The 25742-nt window shown below is 38.5% G+C and overlaps 1 protein-coding gene across 1 annotated transcript in view; it reads right to left on the reverse strand.

The window, feature by feature from the left end:
• Positions 1 to 25742, reverse strand: part of PIK3R3 (phosphoinositide-3-kinase regulatory subunit 3) — an 87523-nt gene that overhangs the window by 31536 nt on the left and 30245 nt on the right. The window contains exons 2-3 of the mRNA XM_057552642.1: positions 7340 to 7448; positions 5231 to 5329 (exon numbers count right to left, since the gene is read on the reverse strand). Coding sequence (XP_057408625.1) covers positions 5231 to 5329; positions 7340 to 7448 — 208 coding nt within the window. The remainder of the gene's footprint in view (positions 1 to 5230; positions 5330 to 7339; positions 7449 to 25742) is intronic.

Below are 25742 nucleotides of genomic sequence, written 5' to 3' on the forward strand. Positions count from 1 at the left end.
CAACGGGATCTTGGACAAGGACATGAATGGAACAGGAAAAAGGCAGAGTATTCACATTCATGTTGACAGCTATAGCAACAGGAGCATGATGGAATTATGTCTTCTAACTGCTTCCATGTCCTCAGAGAAACAGGAAGCAGCTTGTTAAAAGGGAAGGAGGTGGGTTGTGGTCTGAAGAGAAAAAAAAGAATATGCGAAATTATCATCTAGGAAAAGTGAGAGAGCAAATGGATTGCGGAAATGCAAATTCAGCTGGGCAGTGCTAAATGCCCACTTAAGATTGGCAGTCACAAAGTTAATGTGAGACCAATCAGCATGATGTATTTTTCTCCACATTCAGCTGCCCAGGTATAAGCAAAAAATAGATGGAGAATTGAATTTAACAAGTGTTGGAATATAGTTAGACGACTACTATGAAGGGAGAGAGGAGCAAGTTTGGAGAGAGGATATATTCACAAGGATAATTTTAACAGTGGACCATGGACTCTAAACAAAGGAGGAGGGAAGCAAAGACATGAAGGAATTGTGGAATGGTGGATTTTTTTTAAATTTTATTTATTTTTATATTTATTTTTGGCTGCATTGGGTCTTAGTTTCTGTGCGAGGGCTTTCTCTAGTTGTGGCAAGCAGGGGCCACTCTTCATCGTGGTGCGCGGGCCTCTCACTATCGCGGCCTCTCTTGTTGTGGAGCACAGGCTCCAGACGCGCAGGCTCAGTAGTTGTGGCTCACGGGCCTAGTTGCTCCGCGGCATGTGGGATCTCCCCAGACCAGGGCTCGAACCCGTGTCCCCTGCATTGGCAGGCAGATTCTCAACCACTGCACCACCAGGGAAGCCCGGAATGGTGGATTTTTAATTATGCCTCTCCCTCACTGTAATCTTCTTGAACAGAAGAATCATGCTATTCCTTCTTATATCCTAGCACCTGGCCCAATGCCTGGCATATATCAGATTCCTAAAGATTTGTTAACTATCCAGATTTTCTACAATAAATACTATTTGCTTATTTTTTAAATGGTTACTGAATTGAAAAACCTCTACTTTCTCATCACCTACTCTCTGCAGTCTGACTTCACTCTCATTCCTCTCATTTGAGGGTCACCAATGACTTTTACCAAATTCAGACTCTGCTCACTTCCTCTATCCCAGGCTCAGATTCTTTGCAGTGACTGAAATTTCCCTACTCCCTTCCTTCCCTCCGTCCCCACTTCCTTCTTAATATTTCATACTCCCATGACCTCTAGGACATTACTCTTTTCTCTCAACCTCTTAGACTGCTCTTTCTCTGCCTCCATCCTGCGGCTAAACACAGTTATTCCCTAAAAAAATTTGCCTTCAGCCTCTACCCATTTTTTCCAAAATAAACTCTTTCTTTAAAATTCCAATTATTCTATATAGATGGTACCTGAATCTTTTTCTGGCCCTATACTCTCTCCTAAGCATTAAACCTAAATTTCTAGCCATAGTCTAGATATATTTTTACCTGGAAGTTCTGAAGCAGCTAAGAATCAACTGCTCCTGGCTCTCCTATTTCTATAAATGGCACATTCATTCTAAGTCCCGCAAGGTCAAACCACAGTCACTTTTAACTCCTCCTCAACCTCATACCTCTTCTATTATCAAATTCTTTTAGCTCTTAGCTCCACATTGCCTCTTACTTTGATTCCTCAACTCCATTCCTAGAGCCACCATCCTAGGTAATAGTTTATTTAATTTTTCAATCATGTCATTTTCCTGCTTAAAACCTTTTATTAATTTTTTTTGCACTTAGAAATAAAGTTCAAATTCCCTACCATGGCTCATCAGGCTCTCTGCATTAGGCTCTTTCCCACTTTCAGCTTCATCTCCTACCACTCTGTGGTTCACACTGGAAGCCAGGCACAGTGGTCTCTGTATTCATTGGATCCACCAAATCTTTCCAAAATCAGTGTCTTTGCATTTTCTGTTCCCTCTCCCTGGAACACTTTTCTGGCTGGCTCTTTCTAATCCTTCAGTTTTCCAAAGTCATATCCTCAGAGAGGCCCTCCTGAAAACTATGTGAAATTCCCTTTCCTCATTTTCTGTTATCAGATAACCTTATGTATTCCCTACATAGCACTTCATACACTGTGAAATTATCTTTTCTTTTTTTTTTATTGAACTAAGTTGATTTACAATATTGTGTTAGTTTCAGGTGTACAACAAAGTGATTCAGGCTCATTTCTTTTTTCGCTGTGCCTCGCAGCTTGCGGGATCTTAGTTCCCCAACCAGGGATTGAACCCAGGGCCACGCCAAGTCCTAACCAATGGACTGCCAGGGAACTCCCTCATTTCTTTTTTATGTGTTTATTTTGTCTCCCTCTCCCCCACTAATACCCCTTCCCAAATATAAACACTATAGACAAGAGACCATGTCTGGCTTGTCCATCATTTTCTTTTCCTAGAACAATGTGGTCACTCAATAATATTAAATGATTAAAGAATAAATCTAATTCTGGATGATCATTCCCTCTCAATTAATAATAGCCTTCTAACTCTTTACTAGTTTCTATCCTCTTTTATTTTTTTCTATTCAAATAGGGTCTGATCATATAACTTCCCTATTTAAAAAATGAAATGGTTCCCCCGCCTCCCTATGATGATAAACACAAACTCCAAATTTTAGAATTCAAGGCCCTCTTCAACATGATCCTTTTCCAACCTTCTATCCCCTACTGCTTTTTCCTCTTTTCAAATGTTACCCTCTAGCCAAATGGGATTGCATCTCACAGAACAGGACTCTAGTTCCTCACCTTCATATCTTTGTTCCTATTGTTACCTAATCCTGCAAACCTCCTCTCCCAACTTTCTACATATCCAAATCTGTTAGGAGATAACTATGAAATATAAGCAAGAAGATGGTGGCTTAGATTTGGATGGTAGAGAAGTGTGAAGAGATTATGGATGTAGATTTGGAGGTAGAGTTGGCAGGACTTGTTTAATGATGGATTGGATGTGAGGCTGAGGGAAAGGGAGGAAAAAAAGATTTGTGGCTCTAGTAACTGTAGAGATGGTGGTTCTGCTTCTGAAAAAAGGAAAGACTAGAAGAGAAACAGTCTGGGTAGAGGAGATGCATTAGAAATCAAGAATTCTGCTTTGACTATATTAAAATTAGTATGTCCTCTAGTTATCTAAGTAGCAACTGGATATATGCATCTGGAATTCAGGAGGTCAGAGCTGGAGATACGGTTTATGAATCATCACCACGAAGCTGTATATTAAAGCCATGGGAGAGGACAAGCTCACCTTGGGAGAATGAATACAGAGGAGAAAAGGAGGCCCAATTCTGAGCCCTGGGATATTGAGCAAAGGAGTTAGGAAGAAAATTAGGAGAGAGTGATGTCACAACAGCCAAGACAATAAACTGTTTCTAAGAAGAAGTGTCTATGACTAATGCTGCTGAGAGGTCAGGTAAGGTAAGAGAGAAGTGGCCATTGGTTTAGCTGTCCATGTAGAGTAGTAGAGACAGAAGCCTGACTGGAATGGGAAAAAATTATGTTGAATGAATCACTGTAGAACACTAATTATTCCTCAGCACAACTGAAGTCCTAAGGTATTAATGTCTTTACCAGAAACTGATATAAACCCCAAATTTCTAGCATAAAATATGGGATTATTTTTCCTAAAGATACTAGGTTGGAAAGGCAGCAAAGAGACAGATAAGTCTGGATTTGAACTCATCCTCTGCCACTTACAAGCTAAGTGTTTTTAGGACAAGTTTCTTAACCAAGTTAAGCTTCAGTTACTTCATCTATAAAATGGAAATATTAATAATACCTACCTCATAAGGTTGTTTTGATAAATAGATATTGAATGTAAAATGCTTAGTACAAGGAAGTTGTTATTGTCACTATTGTTATCATTCTTCTTTTCTTTAGATATTCCTTTTTTTAAAAAAAAAAAATCACAAGACTTTATTGCCCTTAGGCTATGTTAATTGTTAAAACTAAATGTGGAAATATCTAATACAGTATTCCTAACCTATTTAAATATACATCCCATCTGGGCTTCCCTGGTGGCGCAGTGGTTAAGAATCCGCCTGCCAATGCAGGGGACAAGAGTTCGAGCCCTGGTCCGGGAAGATCCCACATGCCGCGGAGCAACTAAGCCCGTGTGCCACAACTACTAAGACTGCGCTCTAGAGGCCGCGAGCCACAACTACTGACACCCGCGTGCCTAGAGCTCATGCTCCACAACAAGAGAAGCCACCGCAATGAGAAGCCTGCGCACCGCAAAGAAGAGTAGCCCCCACTCGCCACAGCTAGAGAAAGTCCATGCACAGCAACAAAGATCCAATGCAGCCAAAAATTAATTAAAAATATATCTATAAAAAAAGTTTTTTATAAATATATAACATCCCATCTTTGTAAATATAAATAATGATACATTCACATTATGAGATTCTAATACGCCCACATGGATGGCATGATATAGGCTGAGAATTGCTTTATCTTCTACATATCCTCATCAGCCTAAATTATGTTGAGTTTTACCCTCTGAAGTCTGTATTAAGGAAAACAATAGTTATTGGAGGGGTGGATTCCCAGCACATCATTAATAACCTTAGGCTGTGCCCATGACTTCTCTCCTTCACTCATAAGGTCAACAGTATATTTCTTACTTCATTACATTTAGGGATTTTAAGCCTTTTTGTTTTATTGCTACATAAAAATAAAAACTGCTGGGCTTCCCTGGTGGCGCAGAGGTTGAGAATCTGCCTGCCAATGCAGGGGACACGGGTTCGAGCCCTGGTCTGGGAAGATCCCGCATGCCGCGGAACAACTAGGCCCGTGAGCCACAATTACTGAGCCTGCGCGTCTGGAGCCTGTGCTCCGCAACGAGAGAGGCTGCGATAGGGAGAGGCCCGCGCACCGCGATGAGGAGTGGCCCCTACTTGCCGCAACTAAAGAAAGCCCTCACACAGAAATGAAGACCCGACACAGCCATAAATAAATAAATAAATAAATAAATAAAAATTTTTTAAATTAAAAAAATTTTTTAAAAATAAAAACTGTTGTCTTTTTAATATTACATTTAAATATTTAAATGTGTAGAAAAAGAACAGTTAGCCAAACTAAAAATTATGTATCTAAATTAAATAAAAATATGAAAAAATTTGTATGTAAAGATTTGAATAAAATACAGGAATCTTTGTATACCCATAAATAAATAATCCTAGTAGAACCCTAGCCAAAATGCTGAAAAATACTCACCGCAAAGTCAAAGTGTAATCTCCCTGCATTTTTGTTGAGGCATCTCTGACCAAGAAGGTACCATCTGGCATGTCCCGTAATTTGTCATTTACCTCCTCCCTGAAGAACAGAATTATAGGAAAAATGAAAAAAATGTAAGTGTTGGTTGTTCTTTTCACATATTATCACTAAGACTAGTTGGGAGGTGGGTACGTCTAAGGTTATAGAATTATGGGGGCTGCCAGAGGTCATTTAGTTCCTCCCCCTAGGTATTTCTTTCTGTTTTGATTTTTGGTGTTATGCAATCTAAGGAAGGGTATTTGATTTTTAAACTCTTCCAGGTTTCAACTGTCTGTAGGGAATAGTGTTTCCATTAAGCCTTTAGGGCTTCCTTAGGCAGGTATGAACTTGTAGAGTTTCAGAAAAAAACAACAGCTGTTTAGAAAGAAGATTAAATTTAAGCAACAGTGGCAGCTGGGTCAGATCAGAGTGGGGATAATTTACTCAGTTCACAACCTTTAATATAATATTCTCCAATTTGCATTTATACTGATAACAAATTCCTTCTGCAGAGTTGGTTTAGGACTTTAAGGAACAACACTAAAAGACTCAAAGAAAATGGCAGGGCATAAAAGAACCTTGAATTATAGAACCACATGGTCTTAAAATATAAATTAAGTAGTATTTAAATACTACTAGTATATATATATATATATATATATATTATATATATATATATATTATATATATATATATTTATATATATATATATAAATAATACTAGTATTTAAATACTTTTATTGTACACTGCTAAAATTTAAATTTTCTGATCAATTTGAATATGAAATATATTAAGTCTTCCTTAAAAAATTAAATAAGGAATTACCATATGACCCAGAAATTCCACTTCTGGGTATACACCCAAAGAACTGAAAGCAGAAACTTGAAAAAACATTTATACACCAATGTTCATAGCAACATTATTCACAATTGCCCAAAGCTGTAAACAATCCAAATAGTCACCAAAGCCAAATGTCCAGATGAATGAATAAATAAAATTGTGGTATATACATATAATGGAATAATATTCAGCCTTAAAAAGGAAATTCTGACACATGCTACAACATGGATGAACCTTTAAGACATTATGCTAAGTGAAATAAGCCAAACACAAAAGGACAAATGTTATATGATTCCACTTATATGAGGTAACTAGAATAGTCAAATTCATAGAAAGAGAAGGCAGGATGGTGCTTGCCAGGGGCTGGGGAGAACAGGAGGAAAGGGGAGTTAGTGTTTAATTGGTACAGAGCTTCACTTTGGGAAGATGAGAGTTCCAGAGATGGATGGTGGTGATGGTTGAACGATAATGTGAATGTACTTTATGCCACTGAACTGTATATTTAAAGATGGTTAAAATGATAAGGAAAAAAAAAAGAAATGAGTGCTACTTTGTAATGGGAGAGAATAGACAAGAGAAAGAGAAGGACAAGCATACTGAGCAATATAGAAGCAACCTGGAATCTGACTTGGCAGAAATGGATAGGAATTTTTAAAAACAAGAAAATACAATGTTCAAATTTTAAAATATATATACATATATATTTTTTCCTTCTGTAAGTTCAAAGCTTTCCAAAACCACATTTTACCCAAAAAGCAAATCTATCCTAGAGTCCTGTTTCTCAAAAGGAGGTGTGTGAAGGGTGCATAAAAATCACCTGGGGAGGTTATAAATGCAGATTCCTGGACCCTACCCCATGATGCTTGTGCATGCAAAGATTGTGGAACCATTGCCTTAGAAACAGAAAAGTAAGGAAAATTAAGTACAGATAAATATCTTTTATCCTAAAACACATGCACCTAACCTAAATGTATAGGTTTCATTTATTCAGAAGTCTATCCTCAATACAGTATTAAAAGTAATAATCACAGCCATAATTGAAAGATTTTCTTGTCACTTTTTTTGTGGGAAGAAAAGCATTTAGAAAATTTGAAAGGTTCTCCTAAACAATTTTTTAAATGGTAATCTTTAAATGACAACTTGTGGGGCATTAAAAATGTTTTATTTTAACTCTTAATCTCAAAATTATTTTTCTAAACTTCATTCAATTATAGTACCCTTCTAGTTACCTTGAAATATCTCCCCAGTACCATTCTGCATCCTGAAGAGAAACAGAACCGTCCTTCATTCCATTTGTAATGGCTGAAGTCATTGGCTTCGGTGGCTTTGGTGGAAGAGCTAGAAGAGAAATGAATATTATTATTTTGTAGATGTAAATTATTATTTGTTTTCTAATTTCCTCAGTCAAACACAGCTCATTAACCTATGTACATTATGATTCAAATAATTATAAATCAAATTAAGAGTTATTTTATGTTAAATGTTAAACATTAGCCAAAGAAATAATCCTTTTAGAACTCTACGAATAATTGCCTGAAAAAATGAAATATTTGAGCTATTTGCGTTTTCTTCCTTCTTATAAAATACTAACTTTTCATTGGACTCCTTTCTCCTAGACCAGGGGTGGGGAATAGAGAACGTCTGTGCCACCATTCTTTCAAGGTGGCATTGTGAATGAGCGGCACTCCTTTCCTCCATGCCAGGAATTGGTCTCAAAATCCACGTCATTTTTTCTTTATGCAGTTTTTTTTTTTTGCCCCACCGCGTGGCCTGCGGGGATCTTAGTTCCCCAACCAGTGATTGAAACCGTGATGCCTGCAGTGGAAGCGCGGAGTCTTAACCACTGGACTGCCAAGGAAGTCCCCCAAAATCTGTGTCATTCATGCTTCCAGGCATCCATTACCAGTCCATCAGAGTGAGATGAAGTCTGTTTGTCATCCCTGCCTTAGGCAGAGGAGTGAATGAATTGCATGAATAGACACCACCCAAAATGGCTTTGAAAGCAGTGAGCTGATTCAGCTCAGTTCCCTGGTTCCCAGAAATACCTATTAAATGTCTATCATGTGCAAGAAAGTGCTAAGAAGTGGGGATACAGACTTGAGTAAGCCACCGTCCCTGGCCTTGAAGAGTTTACAGCTTTGTGAAAATGTTTGCCGTGATGTTCGTAATTAGACTGTCCATCTGGAGCATGCCCACTTTTGTCAGGCGCACTGGGGTTCCCTGGCCTTCCTGCCTCTCCAGTCCTGGCCCAATCTGCTCCCTACTTTATGATTTACTGACAATTATCATGAACCAGCTCTTCTCTAAATTTGAACATCACATCCTATGGTTTTGGTTTTTTGTTTTTCACAGTATGCTCTTTCTCACTACTTTCCATAGTCTTCTCTGTACTTCATTTTTCAGAAAAGGATGATATGAGATCTGCTTTATTTAAAAATACTGACTAGGCACCACAGCCTCTGTAGCTGAGGGCTCAGTAGCTTGATCCCATGAAAAGGAGGAGCAAGGCCAGGCAAGTGGGTATTGGGAGAGAAGTAAGCTGTTCACGTGTGCATTTATACCTATGCTTTTAACACACTTCCATAAAAAGCATTAATAAAGAAATGGACATTGAGACACTAGTCCTGACTAAAAATCAGTTGATTCTGCCTTTGTGATAACTATCAACGGGTATGTTTCATTCACATAAGAGTACTTATTTTTCATTTTCTGGTGTTAACTTAAGAACACAATATAAAATACACGCCAATTGATACAGACTGACTTCTGCACTTGACATAACCATTTACATCCATTCCTTACAGGAGACAGATTAAGTGTAAAAGATGGTCAATTTTGAGTTGCAAAAGTTGCAGAAATGACTTTGGTAGGGTTGGGTAGTGCTTTGTCAAATGGATGTCATAGTTTATTACTAGTAAAGAGAAGGGAAATGTAGTTTGCATTTCTAAAAAAAAAACTTAATAGGGGCTCTATATTTAGTGGTCATATTAGGAAAAATGATAATCTGTAGAATGAATAGTTATGTTTTGTTACAACTAATACTTTCTTTGTTAAAAAGGTTGTATTGGCCATAAAAAGGAATGAAATTGGGTCATTTGTAGAGACGTGGATGGATCTAGAGACTGTCATACAGAGTGAAGTGAGTCAGAAAGAGAAAAACAAATATCGTATATTAACACATATATGTGGAACCTAGAAAAATGGTACAGATGAACCAGTTTGCAGGGCAGAAATAGAAACACAGATGTACAGAACAAACGTATGGACACCAAGGGGGGAAAGTGGTAGGGTGGTGGTGGTGTGATGAATTGGGAGATCAGGATTGACATATACAAACTAATACGTATCAAATGGATAACTAATAAGAACCTGCTATATAAAAAATAAATAAAATTCAAAAATTCAAAAAAAAAGGCTAAAAAAATATATGTATATTTGTACACACACACACAATATATTAAGTAATTTAAAAAATAATAAAAAGCTTGTATTGCGACTTCCCTGGTGGTGCAGTGGTTAAGAATCTGCCTGCCAATGCAGGGGATACGGGTTTGAGCCCTGGTCCGGGAAGATCCCACATGCCGTGGAGCAACTAAGCCCGTGCACCACAACTGCTGAAGCCCACACACCTAGAGCCTGTGCTCCGCAAAAAGAGAAGCCACCACAATGAGAAACCCACGCACCACAATGAAGAGTAGCCCCTGTTTGCTGCAACTAGAGAAAGCCCACGCGTAGCAACGACGACCCAATGTAGCCATAAATAAATAAATTTATTTTTTTAAAAAGGGTTGTATTGAGTCTTCAATTTCAAGCGTGGCTTAAAATGTAAATATATCACATGATGCATTTAAATACAATGATACCTTTGAAGCAGTCAAACAGCATTCGTTTTGTGTTTAGAACTATAGAAGAAAATCTCTTCAAATAAAATAGTTCTAAATTAGAAAAAAAATAAACTTTTAAGTCTAAACAGATGTCCAAAAAACTTCTCTCTCAAAAGACAACATGAAGCCCCTTCACAAACAATTCAGTCCAAAAGCCATTAAGGGAGAGCTGGTCATGATGGCCAAGAGCTGGTGTCAGAGCCCAAAGCAGGTGAGGGAGGACTATGTCCATGCTTGAGGGCAGCTGCACAGCAAGGATCTCAGAGCTCCAGCAGGGTGAGGAGGGAATCCTCAAGAGGGCAACTTGGCTTGGGGTGTTGAAGGTGAGTGAAGAAGAAGGGCAGTGGCCTGGGGCCCGGGTGGCACAGTGTTGGAGACCAAGCTAACAAGGACACGGTCCTAGGAGGTGGGCATCCCAACACAGTGGGGTAAAGCCAGATTAGGATGCAAAGAGTTTCTAATTGGGCAGGGGATGGGAGGGAGTAGGCAGAATGTAGCAATAACTATGAAAGACTGGGTAATATAGAGAAATGGATCAAATAAGTAAAACTACTATAGATAATAGGAGCTGGGGTTCTCACAGTCTAAAAAGGAAGTTACAAATATGGAAAGGTAGAGAAATAGAATGAACCCTCTGGTTTGGACTGCAATTGCAGCTATTGATGTGAACCCATGGACTTCAACAGATAGATAGATAGATAGATAGATAGATAGATAGATAGATAGATATAAATGTCTGTACTTATAGAAAATACAACTATTCCCTAGCTCTGTCCCCTGAGAGGCCTTGGGATCAGCAAAATCCTAATACGCACACCTAGCACCCAGATCTTGGTTTCTAATGCCATTCTCTACTAAAAGGAACCAGGGCTCTTTGGAGAAATGGTTGAGGTGGGGCAGAGCAAGTACCAAATGAACCTGGAACATTATGTTGTGCTAAAAAGTAACCAAGTACTCAAAGAATGAGGGGCCATGACAAAAGAACAAAGAAGCCAGCTTGAAGGGGCTCCCACTACCAAATCTGGGATAACTGGAGCATCAATACAAATAACAATAGTAAGGGAATATAAGCCATTCAACAAAATAGGAATCTATGTGTCCACACAGATATAAATAAATAAATGAAACAACTGAAAGATTAATGAGGAGGAGGACATATAATTTCGAAGGCCTTCCCACAAATGCTTATTAATCACAAAAGTATTGAAAAAGACTAATATAATAGTGGAGAAACCTGGCAAATACACCTTAATCAACTAATCAAGGTTACTACCAACAGTAATGGTGAGATCACAGGCCCCCAACAGGATATATCACGAAGGACACAACATCACTTCTGCCAAATACCTGCCATATATGCATAAACTGAATCTAATCATGAGGAAATCAGACAAACCACAGACAAATCATCAGACAAACCACAACTGAAAGACATTCTACAAAATAACTGGCTTGGTGCTTCCCTGGTGGTGCAGTGGTTAAGAATCCGCCTGCCAATGCAGGGGACACGGTTCGAGCACTGGTCCAGGAAGATCCCACATGCCACGGAGCAACTAAGCCCGTGCACCACACACCTAGAGCCTGTGCTCCGCAACAAGAGAAGCCACCGCAATGAGAAGCCCATGCACCTCAACGAAGAGTAGCCCCCGCTAGCCGCAACTAGAGAAAGCCCGCACGCAGCAACGAAGACCCAACACAGCCAAAAATAAATAAATAAAATAAATAAATGTATTAAAAGAAAAAAAAGATTCTCTCTAAAAAAAAAAAACCAAAACTGGCTTGGAATCTTCAAAAATGTTAAGGTCGTGAAAGTCAAGAAAGACTGAGGGACTGTTCCAGATTGAAGAAGACTAGAGAATCATGACAATTAAATACAATGTGTGAGTCTGGACTGGCTCCTTTTGTTATAAAAGACATTACTGGGACAATGGCAAAACCTGAATGGGATCTGAGGATGAGATGGTAGTAATGCATCAATGTTAATTTTCTGATTTTGATAGTTGTATTGTGGTTACGTTGGAGAATGTTCTTATTGGTGGGAAATACACACAAACATGGTCATCATGGACTATCATGTCGGCAACCTACTCTGAATGGTTCAAGAAATCAAGTTCTTTGTATCGCACTTGCAACTTTTCTTTAAGTTTTAGATTGTTTCAAAAAAACTTCTTTTTTAATTAACAAAAAAGTTATAGATAATACTGTGGGGAAAGGGGAACGATGTGAATATAGGAATGCAGTTGGTCCCCTATCTCACACCATATATGCAAAAATTAACTCAAAATGGATCAAAGACCTAAATGTTAAGAGCCAAATGATATACCTGACAAAAAATTGTATCTAGAACACATAAAGAACCTTGCAACTTAACAGAAAAAAAAGTGACTAAAATTAAAAATGGGCAAAGGATCTGAATAGACATCTCTCCAAAGAAGATATACAAATGGCCCACAAGCACATGAAAAGATATTCAATATCATTAGGCATCACGGAAATGAAAATCAAACTGCAATGAGATACCACTTCATACCCACTAGGATGACTATAATCAAAGAGTCAGATAATAACAAGTGTTGGTGAGAATGTGGAGAAATTGGAACTTTCATACACTGCTGATGAAAATGTAAAATGATGCAACTGGTTGGAAAACAGTCTAGTAGTTCCTCAAAAGGTTAAACATACAGTCACCATATAACCCAGCAATTTCAATCCTATCTGTATATTTCAAGAGAAATGGAACATACAACCATACAAAAACTAGTATATAAACGTTCATAGCTGTATTATTTATAATAGCCAAAAAGTGGAAACAACCCAAATGAATAAATAAAATGTTGTGTGTGTGAATACATATACATATAATTAAATATTATATTTAGTATTTAATTATAAATTAAAAGGCAGTAAAAAGGAATAAAACATGCTGTAACATGGATGAACCATGAAAACATTAGACTAAGTGAAAAAACAGTCATGAAAGACCACATATTATATGATTCCATTGTCCAGAACATAAAAATCTATAGAAGACAAAGTAGAATAATGGTTGCCTAGGGTTGAGTTGAAGGGGAAAAGGGAATGACAGTTAATGTATGCAGTTACGTATGCAGGTTTCTTTGGGGGTAATGAAAATGTTCCAAAATTGCTTGTGGTGATGGCTGCACAACTCTGTGAATATATTAAACACTACTGAATCATATACTTTTTAAGTGGATGAATTGTATGGTATGTGAATTATATCTCAATAAAGCTGTTTTAAAAACAAAAATCAGACTTCTGAAATCACTAGATGGGGGAGAGCTTGCTATAATCCATAGTTTTTTTTCTAATTGGCTACTTATTTATACCTATCTTCTTTGAAAAGGATGTGGCTTATAAAAGTAGCAACAGTTGGAACTATAATTTTGTAGAATTTAAAATTCTTCTACGTATAAGGATTAACAGTTTAAACGTGTGCTATACAAAAGCACTTTGCTATCACTATGAAAGGTACAAAGACAAGGCACTCAAAAGAACAAATCTAGAGGGAATGACACTTAGAAACACCTAACCATAACTCTCAGCAGAATGAGGTAAATAACTATAATAAAAGTAAAGTAAGGTGCAATGAAAACCCAGCAAAAGGAACAATTGATCCTCTCCTGGGGAAACTTCAAGTTCAAACACTGGGCTTCTCAAACCTAGTCCTTACTGAACTGAATGCCATGACCAGGAGGGCCCAACAAGAACCAATTCGCCTCCTTCAATCAGCAGGTAGGTTACAACCTAATCACCAAAAGGAGCCACTGAGACTTGCTGCTGTCTATATTCCTTCTCTGGGGGAGCTCTATACTGAACTGAGTTGACCAGCAGCATGGGGAATCTGCTATTTATGGATAATGACAGTTTACTGATAGCTCCACCACCACCAAACAGATAATGACCACGTCACATGTATTACAGAGGGCTCCCATAGCCTCCTTATAACTTGCTTTTCTCATCTGCAGAAATATAAGAAGAATGAAATGATTATAAAGCTGTTCCTACATAAAGTTGCTAAAAGAACACAATTAAGAATGAATGAAATACTGGCCTATTTCTACATTCTCATCTATCATCCCTCCATACATATATTAAACAAGTATTTACTGAATACCTTCTATGTTCTAAAAGCTGGGAATATAGCAATGAACTAGACAGACACAGTCTTTATACTTATGAACTTTATAATCCAAAAGGATAAACTTCAAGATAATTCATCATTCTTAAAATCATGAGTATGTTCAAATTTAGTTCAACTAAATTGAGTCTTCAAACTAAATGTTTTGCTTTCTCTAGCAGTTGATCTCCCTCCCATGTAAATTATAGAATTTACTGGACAAAAGTAAGTAAAAATTTACCTTACATAACCTTCTTATTACATGGAGATAAGCATATTTTTATCTATATGTCACTTCCAGATTATGATATTATAAATAAAGGGAAAAATTACAAATCACATACATTTTAAGTAGGTCAAGTGGAACACATAAAGGGAGAAGCTAATTAGGGTACATTAATTACCTTTCAACCCCTTGACAAAGTGATTCTTGCACTGAGTAAGCACTGCAGTGCTGAGTGATAAATTAAATGCTCCTGAGCAAATATTGGGCTGGCCAAAAAATTTGTTCAGGTTTTTTCATAAGATCTTACAGGAAAACCCAAAGGAACTTTTTGGCCAACCCAATACCTTCCTACATAAGTATCCATAAAATACCTAGCACTTTTGTTTCTATCTAGTAGACAATGAACAGTACTTCTCTTCCCATTTTGAAAAAGTATATTACAAGTTTTAAAATATTAGCAATATATAAAGATGTTTCAAATCCAGTTTTTAATATGTAGACGTAAGAACAAACATATACACATATATGTTTGTGTGTATGTATATACATGCATAAAAACATCTGGAAGAATACACAAACTGCTAATAGTGTATACAACAGGAATGTTGGGAGCAACACAGGAGAGCACTTTACCTATATATGCATGCTTTATTTATGTATGTTTTAAAAAAACAAAAACAAAAATGGTTATGAATAATTTTTCATTTTAATTTGTTGTGTTTTCTGACTTTTTAAAAAAACTTTCAAATATTCACTTTGATTTTTTTAATTAAAGAAAGTGTTCAGGGGCTACAATGCTGTAAAAAAATTATTTCTTTGGTCATAATCTACAAATAATGTACAAATAGGAGATTAAAGTATTGTATCAAAGTTAAATGTACTGGGCTTCCCTGGTGGCACAGTGGTTAAGAATCTGCCTGCCAATGCAGGAGACACGGGTTCAAGCCCTGGTCTGGGAAGATCCCACATGCCGCAGAGCAGCTAAGCCTTTGCACCACAACTACTGAGCCTGTGCTCTAGAGCCCACGAGCCACAACTACTGAGCCCACATGCCACAACTACTGAAGCCCATGCACCTAGAGCCCGCGCTCCGCAACGAGAAGCCATCGCAATGAGAAACCCACACACTGCAATGAAGAATAGTCCCCGCTCGCTGCAACTAGAGAAAGCCTGCGTGCAGCAATGAAGACCCAACACAGCCAAAAATAAATTAATTAATTAAAAAAAAAACGACTAGAGCTAATAAATAAGTTTGACAAAGTTGTAGTGGTCCAAGATCAACACATAAAAGTCAGTTATATTTCTATAAACCAGCAATGAACAATCTGAAAGAAAATTAAGAAAACAATTCCATAAATAAGTAGAAACACATCCCAGGTTCACAGATGGACAAAAGCAATCTACAGATCCAATGTAATCCCTATCAAAATTGCAATAGGCTTTTTGTAGGACTAGAAAAAGCAATCAAATTCATATGGAATTAAAAGGGACCCTGAATAACCAAAATAATCTTGAAAAAGAAGAGCAAGGTTAGAAGATTCACACTTCCCTGTTTTAAAACTTACTATAAAGCTACAGTAATCAAAACAGGATGATACTGGCAGAAGGACAGACACACAGACTAATGGAACAGAACTGACAAATCAGAAATAAACCTTCATATGTATATGGTAAACTGCTTTAGGACAAGAGTCCAAAGACCATCTTTGGGAAAGTCTTTACAACATATGGGGCTGGGGAAACTGTATATTCATATGCAAAATAATGCAGTTAAACTCCTACCTCACGCTATAAAAAAAAAATTAATACAAACTGTATAAAGTTCTAAATGTAAGAGCCAAAACTATAAATATCTTAGAAGAAAATATATAGGGAAATCTTCACAACATTAGATTTGGTAATAATTTCTTCGATTTGACACCAAAAACACAGGCAAAAGGGAAAAAATAAACTGGAATTCATTAAAATTTAAAACTTTTAGGTACCTCCCAGGCAGTCCAGTGGTTAGGAGTCCACGCTCCCACTTCAGGGGGCATGGGTTCGATCCCTGGTTAGGGAACTAGATCCCGCATGCTGCGAGGTGTGGCCAAAACATGAAGTTAAAAAAAATTTTTTTAACCTTTGTGCATCAAAGGACACCATCAAAAAAGTGAAAAAGACAACTCACAGAATGGGAGGAAGTATTTGCAAATCATAGATCTACAAGGGTTTAATATCCAGAATACATAAAGAACAAATCAACCAAAAACAAACAACTGAATTTAAAAAATGGGCAAAGGACTTGAATAGTATTTCTCCAAAGCAGATATACGAAAGGCCAATAGCACATGAAAAGATTATTATTAGTTATTAGAGAACTGCAAATCAAAACCACAATGAGTTATCACTTCATACCCATTAGGATGGCTATTATCAAAATAACAGAAAATAGCAAATGATGGCAAACATCTGAAGAAATTGGAACCCTGGTGCATTGGTGCTGGGAATGTAAAAATGGTACAGATGCTGTGAAAACAATTTGGTGGTTCCTTAAAAAGTTAAACATAAAATTACCAGATTATCCAGCAATTCCACTTGTAGGTATACACTCAAATGAATTAAAAGCAATGACTCAAACAGATACTTGTACACCAGTGTTCATAGCAGCATTATTCACAATAGCCAAAGGCAGAAACAAACCAACGTCCATCAACAGAAGAACAGACAAATAAAATGTGGTATACACATATAAAGGAATATTATTCAGCCTTAAAAAAGAATGAAATTCTGATACAGGTTACAACATGAATAAATCCTGAATGCATAATGCTAAGTGAAATAAGCCAGACAAAAAAGGATAAATACTGTATATTTATCTCAACTTATATGAAGTATCCAGAATAGGCAAATTAATAGAGACAGAAAGTAGAATAGAGGTTACCAGGAACTGTGGGGTGGGGAGAACGGAGGAATTATTGTCTAATAGGTACTAAGTTTCTGTTAGCGATGATGAAAAATTCTGGAAATTGATAGTGGTACTGGTTGCACAACATTATGAATTTACTTAATGCCACTGAATTACACACTTAAAACGGTTAAAATTATAAATTTTATATTCTGTATATATTAGAAAAATTTTTTAAAATTGTACAACCAGAATCTTTTCTTTTTGTCTTCCTACACAATACCAAATAAATGGCTAAGGTGATTTCTACTAAAATGGTCATGACAGGGGCTTCCCTGGTGGCACAGTGGTTAAGAATCCACCTGCCAATGCAGGGGACACGGGTTCAGGCCCTGGTCCAGGAAGATCCCATGTGCCGTGAAGCAACTAAGCCCATGCACCACAACTACTGAGCCTGCACTCTAGAGCCTGTGAGCCGCAACTACTGAGCCCACGAGCCACAACTACTGAAGCCCACGCGCCTAGAGCCCATGCTCTGCAACAAGAGAAGCCACTGCAATGAGAAGCCCACGCACCGCAATGAAGAGTAGCCCCCGCTCACCACAACTAGAGGAAGTCCGCACAGAGCAACGATGACCCAACACACTCAAAAAATAAATAAATAAATTTTTAAAAAAGCTTTAAAAATAAGTAAAATAGGGCTTCCCTGGTGGCACAGTGGTTGAGAATCTGCCTGCCAATGCAGGGGACACAGGTTCGCACCCTGGTCTGGGAGGATCCCACATGCCGCGGAGCAGCTAGGCCCGTGAGCCACAATTACTGAGCCTGCGCATCTGGAGCCTGTGCTCCGCAACAAGAGAGGCCGCAATAGTGAGAGGCCCGCGCATCGCGATGAAGAGTGGCCCCCGCTTCCCACAACTGGAGAAAGCCCTCGCACAGAAACGAAGACCCAACACAGCCATAAATAAATAAATAAATAAATATTAAAAAATAAAAATAAAAATAATAAATAAATAAATAAATAAATAAAATTAAAAAATAAAATGGTCGTGACATAGACAAAGCACTCTTCTCTTGATAATGGTGCAACAGTTCTCAAAGTGTGATCCACAAACCCTCGAGAGCCCCTGAGGCTTTTTCAGGGAATATACAAGGTCTAAACTATTTTCATATTAATATTTCCTTTTTCACTTAATTATGGTTCACTGATAGTGTATAAGCATCTTGGATAAAAGATAAATCAAAGCAGTGGAAGCAGACTGTACTATTTCATCAGTCTAGTCACTCTGTTCTTCACTATCACACACCTGAGTTTAAAAAAAAAGTCAGTTGGACTTAAAAATGTCCAACATAAAGCAGTAAGAAATTTTATTACACCTCTAGCTTTATTTTATTAAAATATATATCCTTAAAATTTTATAAACCTTGACCCTTGGGTACACATCTTTTTAATATTCTGTGTGACAAAATGAAAAATACATATAAAGCAGTTCTGCACAATGCAATGACAGTTATCTTGAAGAAAAACACTTAAGAGATTGACTTGCAAGCTACTTTCTCCATAGAACTCTATTTTTAACTTTATAAGTGGCTAACAAACTATAATTATTCAGACTTGGGTATTTGGCAGACATTTTTCCTAAAAATAAATAAAGCTTCTCACTTTACAGAAAACTACGGACAGTATTTGTTGCCATTGATAAAAGAGTTTTCAAAAGAATATTACAATTTTTGTAAAACTTGAAAACTTCCCAGTAACTTTAAAACTTTTCTGCTGAGGTCAACAGTGATATTAATATTACTTAATATTGCAGAATGCAATGTGAAAACACCTGGAAGACCTACATAATCCAGTCAACCAATATTTTCAAAAAGACTGCTATAGGCTGAATGTTTGTATCTTATATGACCAGGCCACCCAAGACAGCTGTTTTCCTGCTTTCTGTACATCCCCTGCTCCACCAGTCCCTGCTTCACCTACACCTACACACGTGACTGACCTTCCTTCTTTTTTTTTTAAAAAAATATATTTATTTATTTATTTTTATTTTTGGCTGTGTTGGGTCTTTGTTGCTGCATGCGGGCTAAGCGGTGAGCAGGGGCTACTCTTCGTTGTGGTGCACAGGCTTCTCACTGCGGTGGCTTCTCTTGTTGCAGAGCACGGGCTCTAGGCACACGGGCTTCAGTAGTTGTGGCTCGTGGGCTCAATAGTTGTGGATCGCGGGCTCTAGAGCTCAGGCTCAGTAGTTGTGGTGCACGAGCTTAGTTGCTCCGCGGCATGTGGGATGTTCCCAGAGCAGGGCTCGAACCCGTGTCCCCTGCATTGGCAGGAGGATTCTTTACCACCACACCACCAGGGAAGCCCCTGACCTTCCCTTTTAATCATAGAATCTAGGCAATCACCTGCTCCGCACCAGCTAGTGATTGTTTTAATCTTTAGATCAGAACTATCTCCACTATGACAGTTTATCAAAGGCGTGTGCGCCTCTGTTGGTTCCCTGGTAACCAATGAGCCAACCTGATGTGAATCATTCCGCTCCCCCTCCTCCGGTAGCTGTCTGCTGTTTATGTAAGATTCACCCACTTATGAAACCACTGATATCTCTATCGCTGACTCCAGGCTCTGTCTTCAGTCTTGAGGTAGAGCAAGTACAGGTAGGGCTTGCAAGCCTGCAGGGTGCAGCCCAGCATATCTCCACAAAATTCTTATGTTAAACCCTAACTCCCACCATGATGGTATTTGGAGGTGTGGGTCTCTGGGAGGTCATTAGGTCATGAGGGTGGAGCCTTCATGAATGGGATTAGTATCCTTATGAAAGAGACCCAAGAGACCTCCCTTGCCCCTTCCACCATGTGAGGACATAGGGAGAACAGACACCTATGAATGTGAAAGTGGGTTCTCACCAGATACCAAATCTGACTGAGCCTTGATTGTAGATTTCTCAGCCTCCAGAACTGTGAACAATAAATTTCTGCTGTTGATAAGCCACTCCATCTAAAGTATTTTCATTATAGCAGCCCAAATGGACTACAACAATTCATGATGTTATAAAATCATACATGGGTAAGAAATCCATTAAAGTACAAGATAGACCAATGGATTGTAATATAACAGAGTTTGAAAAGTTCTTTGATATGGTTCTTGATTCCACATTTCAACTAATCTTTAAGAAACTATCAAAGTTTTGGTAAAGTGTCAAGGAAGACCTTAAACACTAATATTAATTATATTAAAATATCCCTCCCTTTTGCAATTACCTATCTGTGTAAGACTAGACTTTTCTTCATAGACTTCAACCAAAACATATCACACTTCGCAAAGAAGTAAAGGGACTTCCCTGGTGGCACAGTGGTTAAGAATCCACCTGCCAATGCAGGGGACACGGGTTCGAGCCCTGGTCTGGGAAGATCCCACATGCTTCGGAGCAACTAAGCCCATGCACCACAACTACTGAGCCTGCGCTCTAGAGCCCGTGTGCCACAACTACTGAAGCCCACACGCCTAGAGCCCGTGCTCTGCAACAAGAAAAGCCACCACAATGAGAAGCCCGCACACTGCAATGATGAGTAGCCCCTGCTCGCCGCAACTACAGAAAGCCCGCATGCAGCAACGAAGACCCAACATAGCCAAAAAATAAATAAAATTTTAAAAAAGGAGTAAATATGAGAATCCATCTGCCTTTTATTAACCAGAGATTAAAGAGATTCGAAAAAAGTGTAAACCAATGCCATTCTTCTAACTAAATTTGTTTGGAAATTATTTTTCATTTAAAATGTCATTTATGTTACATGTAATGGTTTTGTTATTGCTATTTTTGTTATTTTTTAAAATTCATTAATTTATTTATTTTGGCTGCGCCGTGTCTTAGTTGCGGCACACAGGATCTTCATTGCAGCATGTGGGATCTTTTAGTTGCAGCATGCGGACTCTTAGTTGCGGCATGCGGACTTCTTAGTTGCAGCATGCAGAATTCTTAGTTGCGGCATGTGGACTCTTAGGTGCAGCATGCATGCAGGATCTAGTTCCCCGACCAGGGATTGAACCCAGGCCCCCTGCGTTGGGATTGCAGAGTCTTACCCACTGGACCACCAGGGAAGTCCCTGTTATTGTTATTTTTAAATGAATAAGGTAAACATTTTCAAATTTTCTCAGTTTTAACTTCTAATACAGTAACAATAGACATAACTCCCATAAACCAAAACGCTTTAGGGTCTTCAATAGTGTTTAAGGGTGTAAAGGGTCCCAAATCAAAAAGTTCAAGAACTGCTAATCTAATCAGGCCTGTGTTCAAATCAAAAAGGAATTTTTTTTCACTACCACTTTTTGTTCATGTACAAAAGGTTTTATATATAGCTGAATTGTACCCTGAAACCAAAAAAACGAGCTAGGATAAAGAAGAGGCTCAGGTTCCAATCCTACAACCTATTCAGAAGGCCATATGTGTTACAGAATAAAACATGCCTCAGCAAAGGGGATCAGAATATACCACCCCAAAGTATGCCACTTTGGCATGAGGATTATTTTGAGCTGAAGGCCATTAAGAAACAGCAGACACAAAAGGAACTCTCTGCCCTCCCCTTTTCTGTCTAAAGGCAGGGCATATATTTCTATTTGTAAAGACATCTCCCTCTCCCATACCAGGAAGAGGAGAATGACTCGATCACCAGAAATGACTTTTAACACAGGAGACAGCACCAACTGGAGTCTGCATAAACAAACCTTACTAAAACGACCCTTATCTTCCATTAATTTCCCCATATATTTACCTTCCCACAATTTACTACCCCTAGAATCCCAAATCCTTTTAACTTTGTCTAGTCACTTCTCCACAATTTATCACCCTTTCTTAAAATGGTATACAAGCTCTCACTGGTTTTTCAAAAAGATTTTAAAAATAGACAAATATTTAGCTAGACTTACCAAGAAAAAAAGAGAGAGGACTCAAATAAAATCAGAAATGAAAGGGAAGACATTAGCACTGATACCACAGAAATACAAAGGATCATAAGAGACCACTATGAATAATTACATGTCAAAAAACTGGACAACCCAGAAGATATGGAAACATTCCTAGAAACATACAACCTACCAAGACTGAATCATGAAGAAATAGAAAATATGAACAGACCAGTTACTAGCAAGGAGATTGAATCAGTATCAAAAATCACCCCAACAAACAGAAGTCCAGGGCCAGATGGCTCCACTAGTGAGTTCCACCAAACATTTTAAAAAGAATTAATACCAATCCTTCTCAAACTCTTACAAATAATAGAAGAGGAAGGGACACTTCCAAACTCATTTTTGTGAGGTCAGCATTACCTTAAAACCAAAACTAAACAAGGATACTTCCAGAAAATTAAAGGCCAATATCTCCAATGAACACAGATGCAAAAATCATCACCAAAATATTAGCCAACTGAATTCAACAATACATTAACAGGATCATACATCATGATCAAGTGGGATTTATTCCAGGAATGCAAAGATGGTTCAACATCCACAAAGCACCATGTTGTGATATACCACATTAACAAAATGAAGGATAAAAGTTATATGGTCATCTCAATAGATGCAGAAAAAGCATTTGACAAAACTGAACATCTATTAATGATTAAAAACTCTCAACAAGGTGGGTACAGAGGGGGGACTTCCCTGGTGGTCCAGTGGCTAAGACTCTGCGCTCCCAATGCAGGGGGCCCAGGTTTGATCCCTGGTCAGGGAACTAGATCTCACATGCTGCAACTAAGAGTTCAATGCCACAACTAAAAATCCTGCATGCTGCAACTAAAGATCCCACATGCCACAACTGAAAGATCCTGCATGATGCAACTAAAGATCCCGCATGCCACAAAGAAGATCCCACATGCCACAACTAAGACCTGAGGCAGCCAAATAAATAAATGTTTTTTTAAAAAAAGGTGGGTACAAAGGGAACATACCTCAACACAATAAAGACCATATATGATAAGCCCACAGCTAACATCATATGCAATAATAAAAAGCTGAAAGCTTTTTTAAGGAACAAGACTTTTTAATTAATTAATTAATTTATTTATTTATTTATTTTTGGTTGCATTCGGTCTTGTGCTGTGCACAGGCTTTCTCTAGTTGTGGCGAGCAGGGGCTACTCTTCGTTGCGGTGTGCGGGCTTCTCATTGTGGTGGCTTCTCTTGTTGTGGAGCACACGCTATAGGCAAACGGGCTTCAGTAGTTGTGGCACGCAGGCTCAGTAGTTGTGAATCACGGGCTCTAGAGTGCAGGCTCAGTAGTTGTGGTGCACGGGCTTAGTTGCTCTGCGGCATGTGGGATTTTCCTGGACCAGGGTTCGAACCCGTGTCCCCTGCATTGGCAGGCGGGTTCTTAACCACTGTGCCACCAGGGAAGCCCAACAAGACAACTTTTATTCACCACTTTTATTCAAAGCAGTTTTGAAAGTCCTAGACAGGGCAATTAGGCAAAAAAAAAAAAAAAGAAAAGGCATCCAAATTGGACAGGAAGAAGTAAAATTATCTCTATTTGCAGATGACGATATATTACATATAGAAAACCCTAAGGACTCCACCAAAAAAACTGTTAGAACTAATAAACAAACTCAGTATAGCTGCAAGATACAAAATCAATATATAAAAACCAATTGCATTTCTATACTAATAATGAGCCATAAGAAAGAGAAATTAAGAAAACAATCCCATTTACAACTGGATCAAAAAGAATAAAATACCTAAGAATAAATTTAACCAAGGAGGTGAAAGATCTCTACACTGAAAACTATAAGGCACTGATGAAAGAAACTGAAGAAGACACAACTAAATGGAAAGATATTCCACGCTCATGGATTGGAAGAAAAACTGTTAAAATGTTCATACTACCCAAAGCAATCTACAGATTCAATGCAATCCCTATCCAAATTCCGATGGCGTTTTTCACAGAAATAGAAGAAACTATCCTAAAACTGGCACGGAACTACAAAAGACCCCAAATAGTCAAAGTAATCTTGAGAAGGAATAACAAAGCGGGAGGCTTCAAACTTCCTGAACACAAACTATATTACAAAGCTAAAGCAATCAAAACAGTATGGTATTTAGCATAAAAACAGACATATGTGTCAATGGAATGAAATAGCCCAGAAATAAACCCACACACAAGGTCAATTAATTTATGTCAAAAGAGCCAAGGACATACAAAGGGGAAAGGACAGCGTCTTCAATAAATGGTGTGGAGAAAACTGGACAGCCACATGCAAAAGAGTGAAACTGGACCACCATCTTACACCATACACAAAAGTCAACTCAAAATGGATTAAACGCTCAAATATAAGAGCTGAAACCATAAAATTCCTAGAAGAAAACAGAAGGTAGCTCCTTGACATTAGTCTTGGCGATGGTTTTCTGGATTTGACACCAAAACCAAAGGCAACAAAAGCAAAAATCAACAAGTGGGACTACATCAAACTAAAAAGCTTCTGTACAGCAAAGGAAGCCATCAACAAAATGAAAAAGCAACCTACCAAATGGGAGAAAATATTTGCAAATCATATATCTGATGAGACAGTAATACCTAAAATATATTAGGGACTTCCCTGGTGGTCCAATGGTTAAGACTCTGCGCTCCCAATGCAGGGGGCCCGGGTTCGATCCCTGGTCAGAGAACTAGATCCTGCATGCCGCAACTAAGATCCCGTGTGCCACAACTAAAGATCCCTCATGCCGCAATGAAGATCCCACACACGGCAACAAAGATCCTGTGTGCTGCAACTAAGACCCAGGACAGCCAAATAAATAAATAAATAATTTAAAAAATAAAAAATAAATAAAATATATTTTAAAACTTATGCAACTCAATAGCAAAAAAATCTGATAAAAAGTGGGCAGAGGGGACTTCCCTGGCGGGACAGTGGTTAAGAATCCACCTGCCAATGCAGGGGACACGGGTTCGAGCCCTGGTCTGGGAAGATCCCACATGCCGCGGAGTAACTAAGCCCGGGCGCCACAACTACGGAAGCCCGCGTACTCTAGGGCCCACGTGCTGCAACTACTGAGACCGTGTGCTGCAACTACTGAAGCCTGCGCGCCTAGGGCCCATGTTCCGTGACAAGAGAAGCCACCGCAATGAGAAGGCCGTGCACAGCAACGAAGACCCAATGTGGCCCAAAAATAAATTAATTTTAAAAAATGGGCAGAGGATCTGAATAGCCATTTTTCCAAAAAGACATCCAGATGGCCAACTGTTACATGAAAAGGTGTTCAACATCACTAATTATCAGGAAAATCCAAATCAAAACTACAAGATATCACGTCACACCTGTTACGATGGCTACTATCAAAAAGACAAGAAGGGCTTCCCTGGTGGTGCAGTGGTTAAGAATCCGCCTGCCAATGCAGGGGAGATGGGTTCGAGCCCTGGTCTGGGAAGATCCCACATGTCTCGGAGTAACTAAGCCCGTGCATCACGACTACTGAGCCTCTGCTCTAGAGCCCATGCGCCACAACTACTGAGCCC

Source organism: Balaenoptera acutorostrata, chromosome 1, assembly GCF_949987535.1.
Source record: "Balaenoptera acutorostrata chromosome 1, mBalAcu1.1, whole genome shotgun sequence".
Taxonomy (NCBI): Eukaryota; Metazoa; Chordata; class Mammalia; order Artiodactyla; family Balaenopteridae; genus Balaenoptera; species Balaenoptera acutorostrata.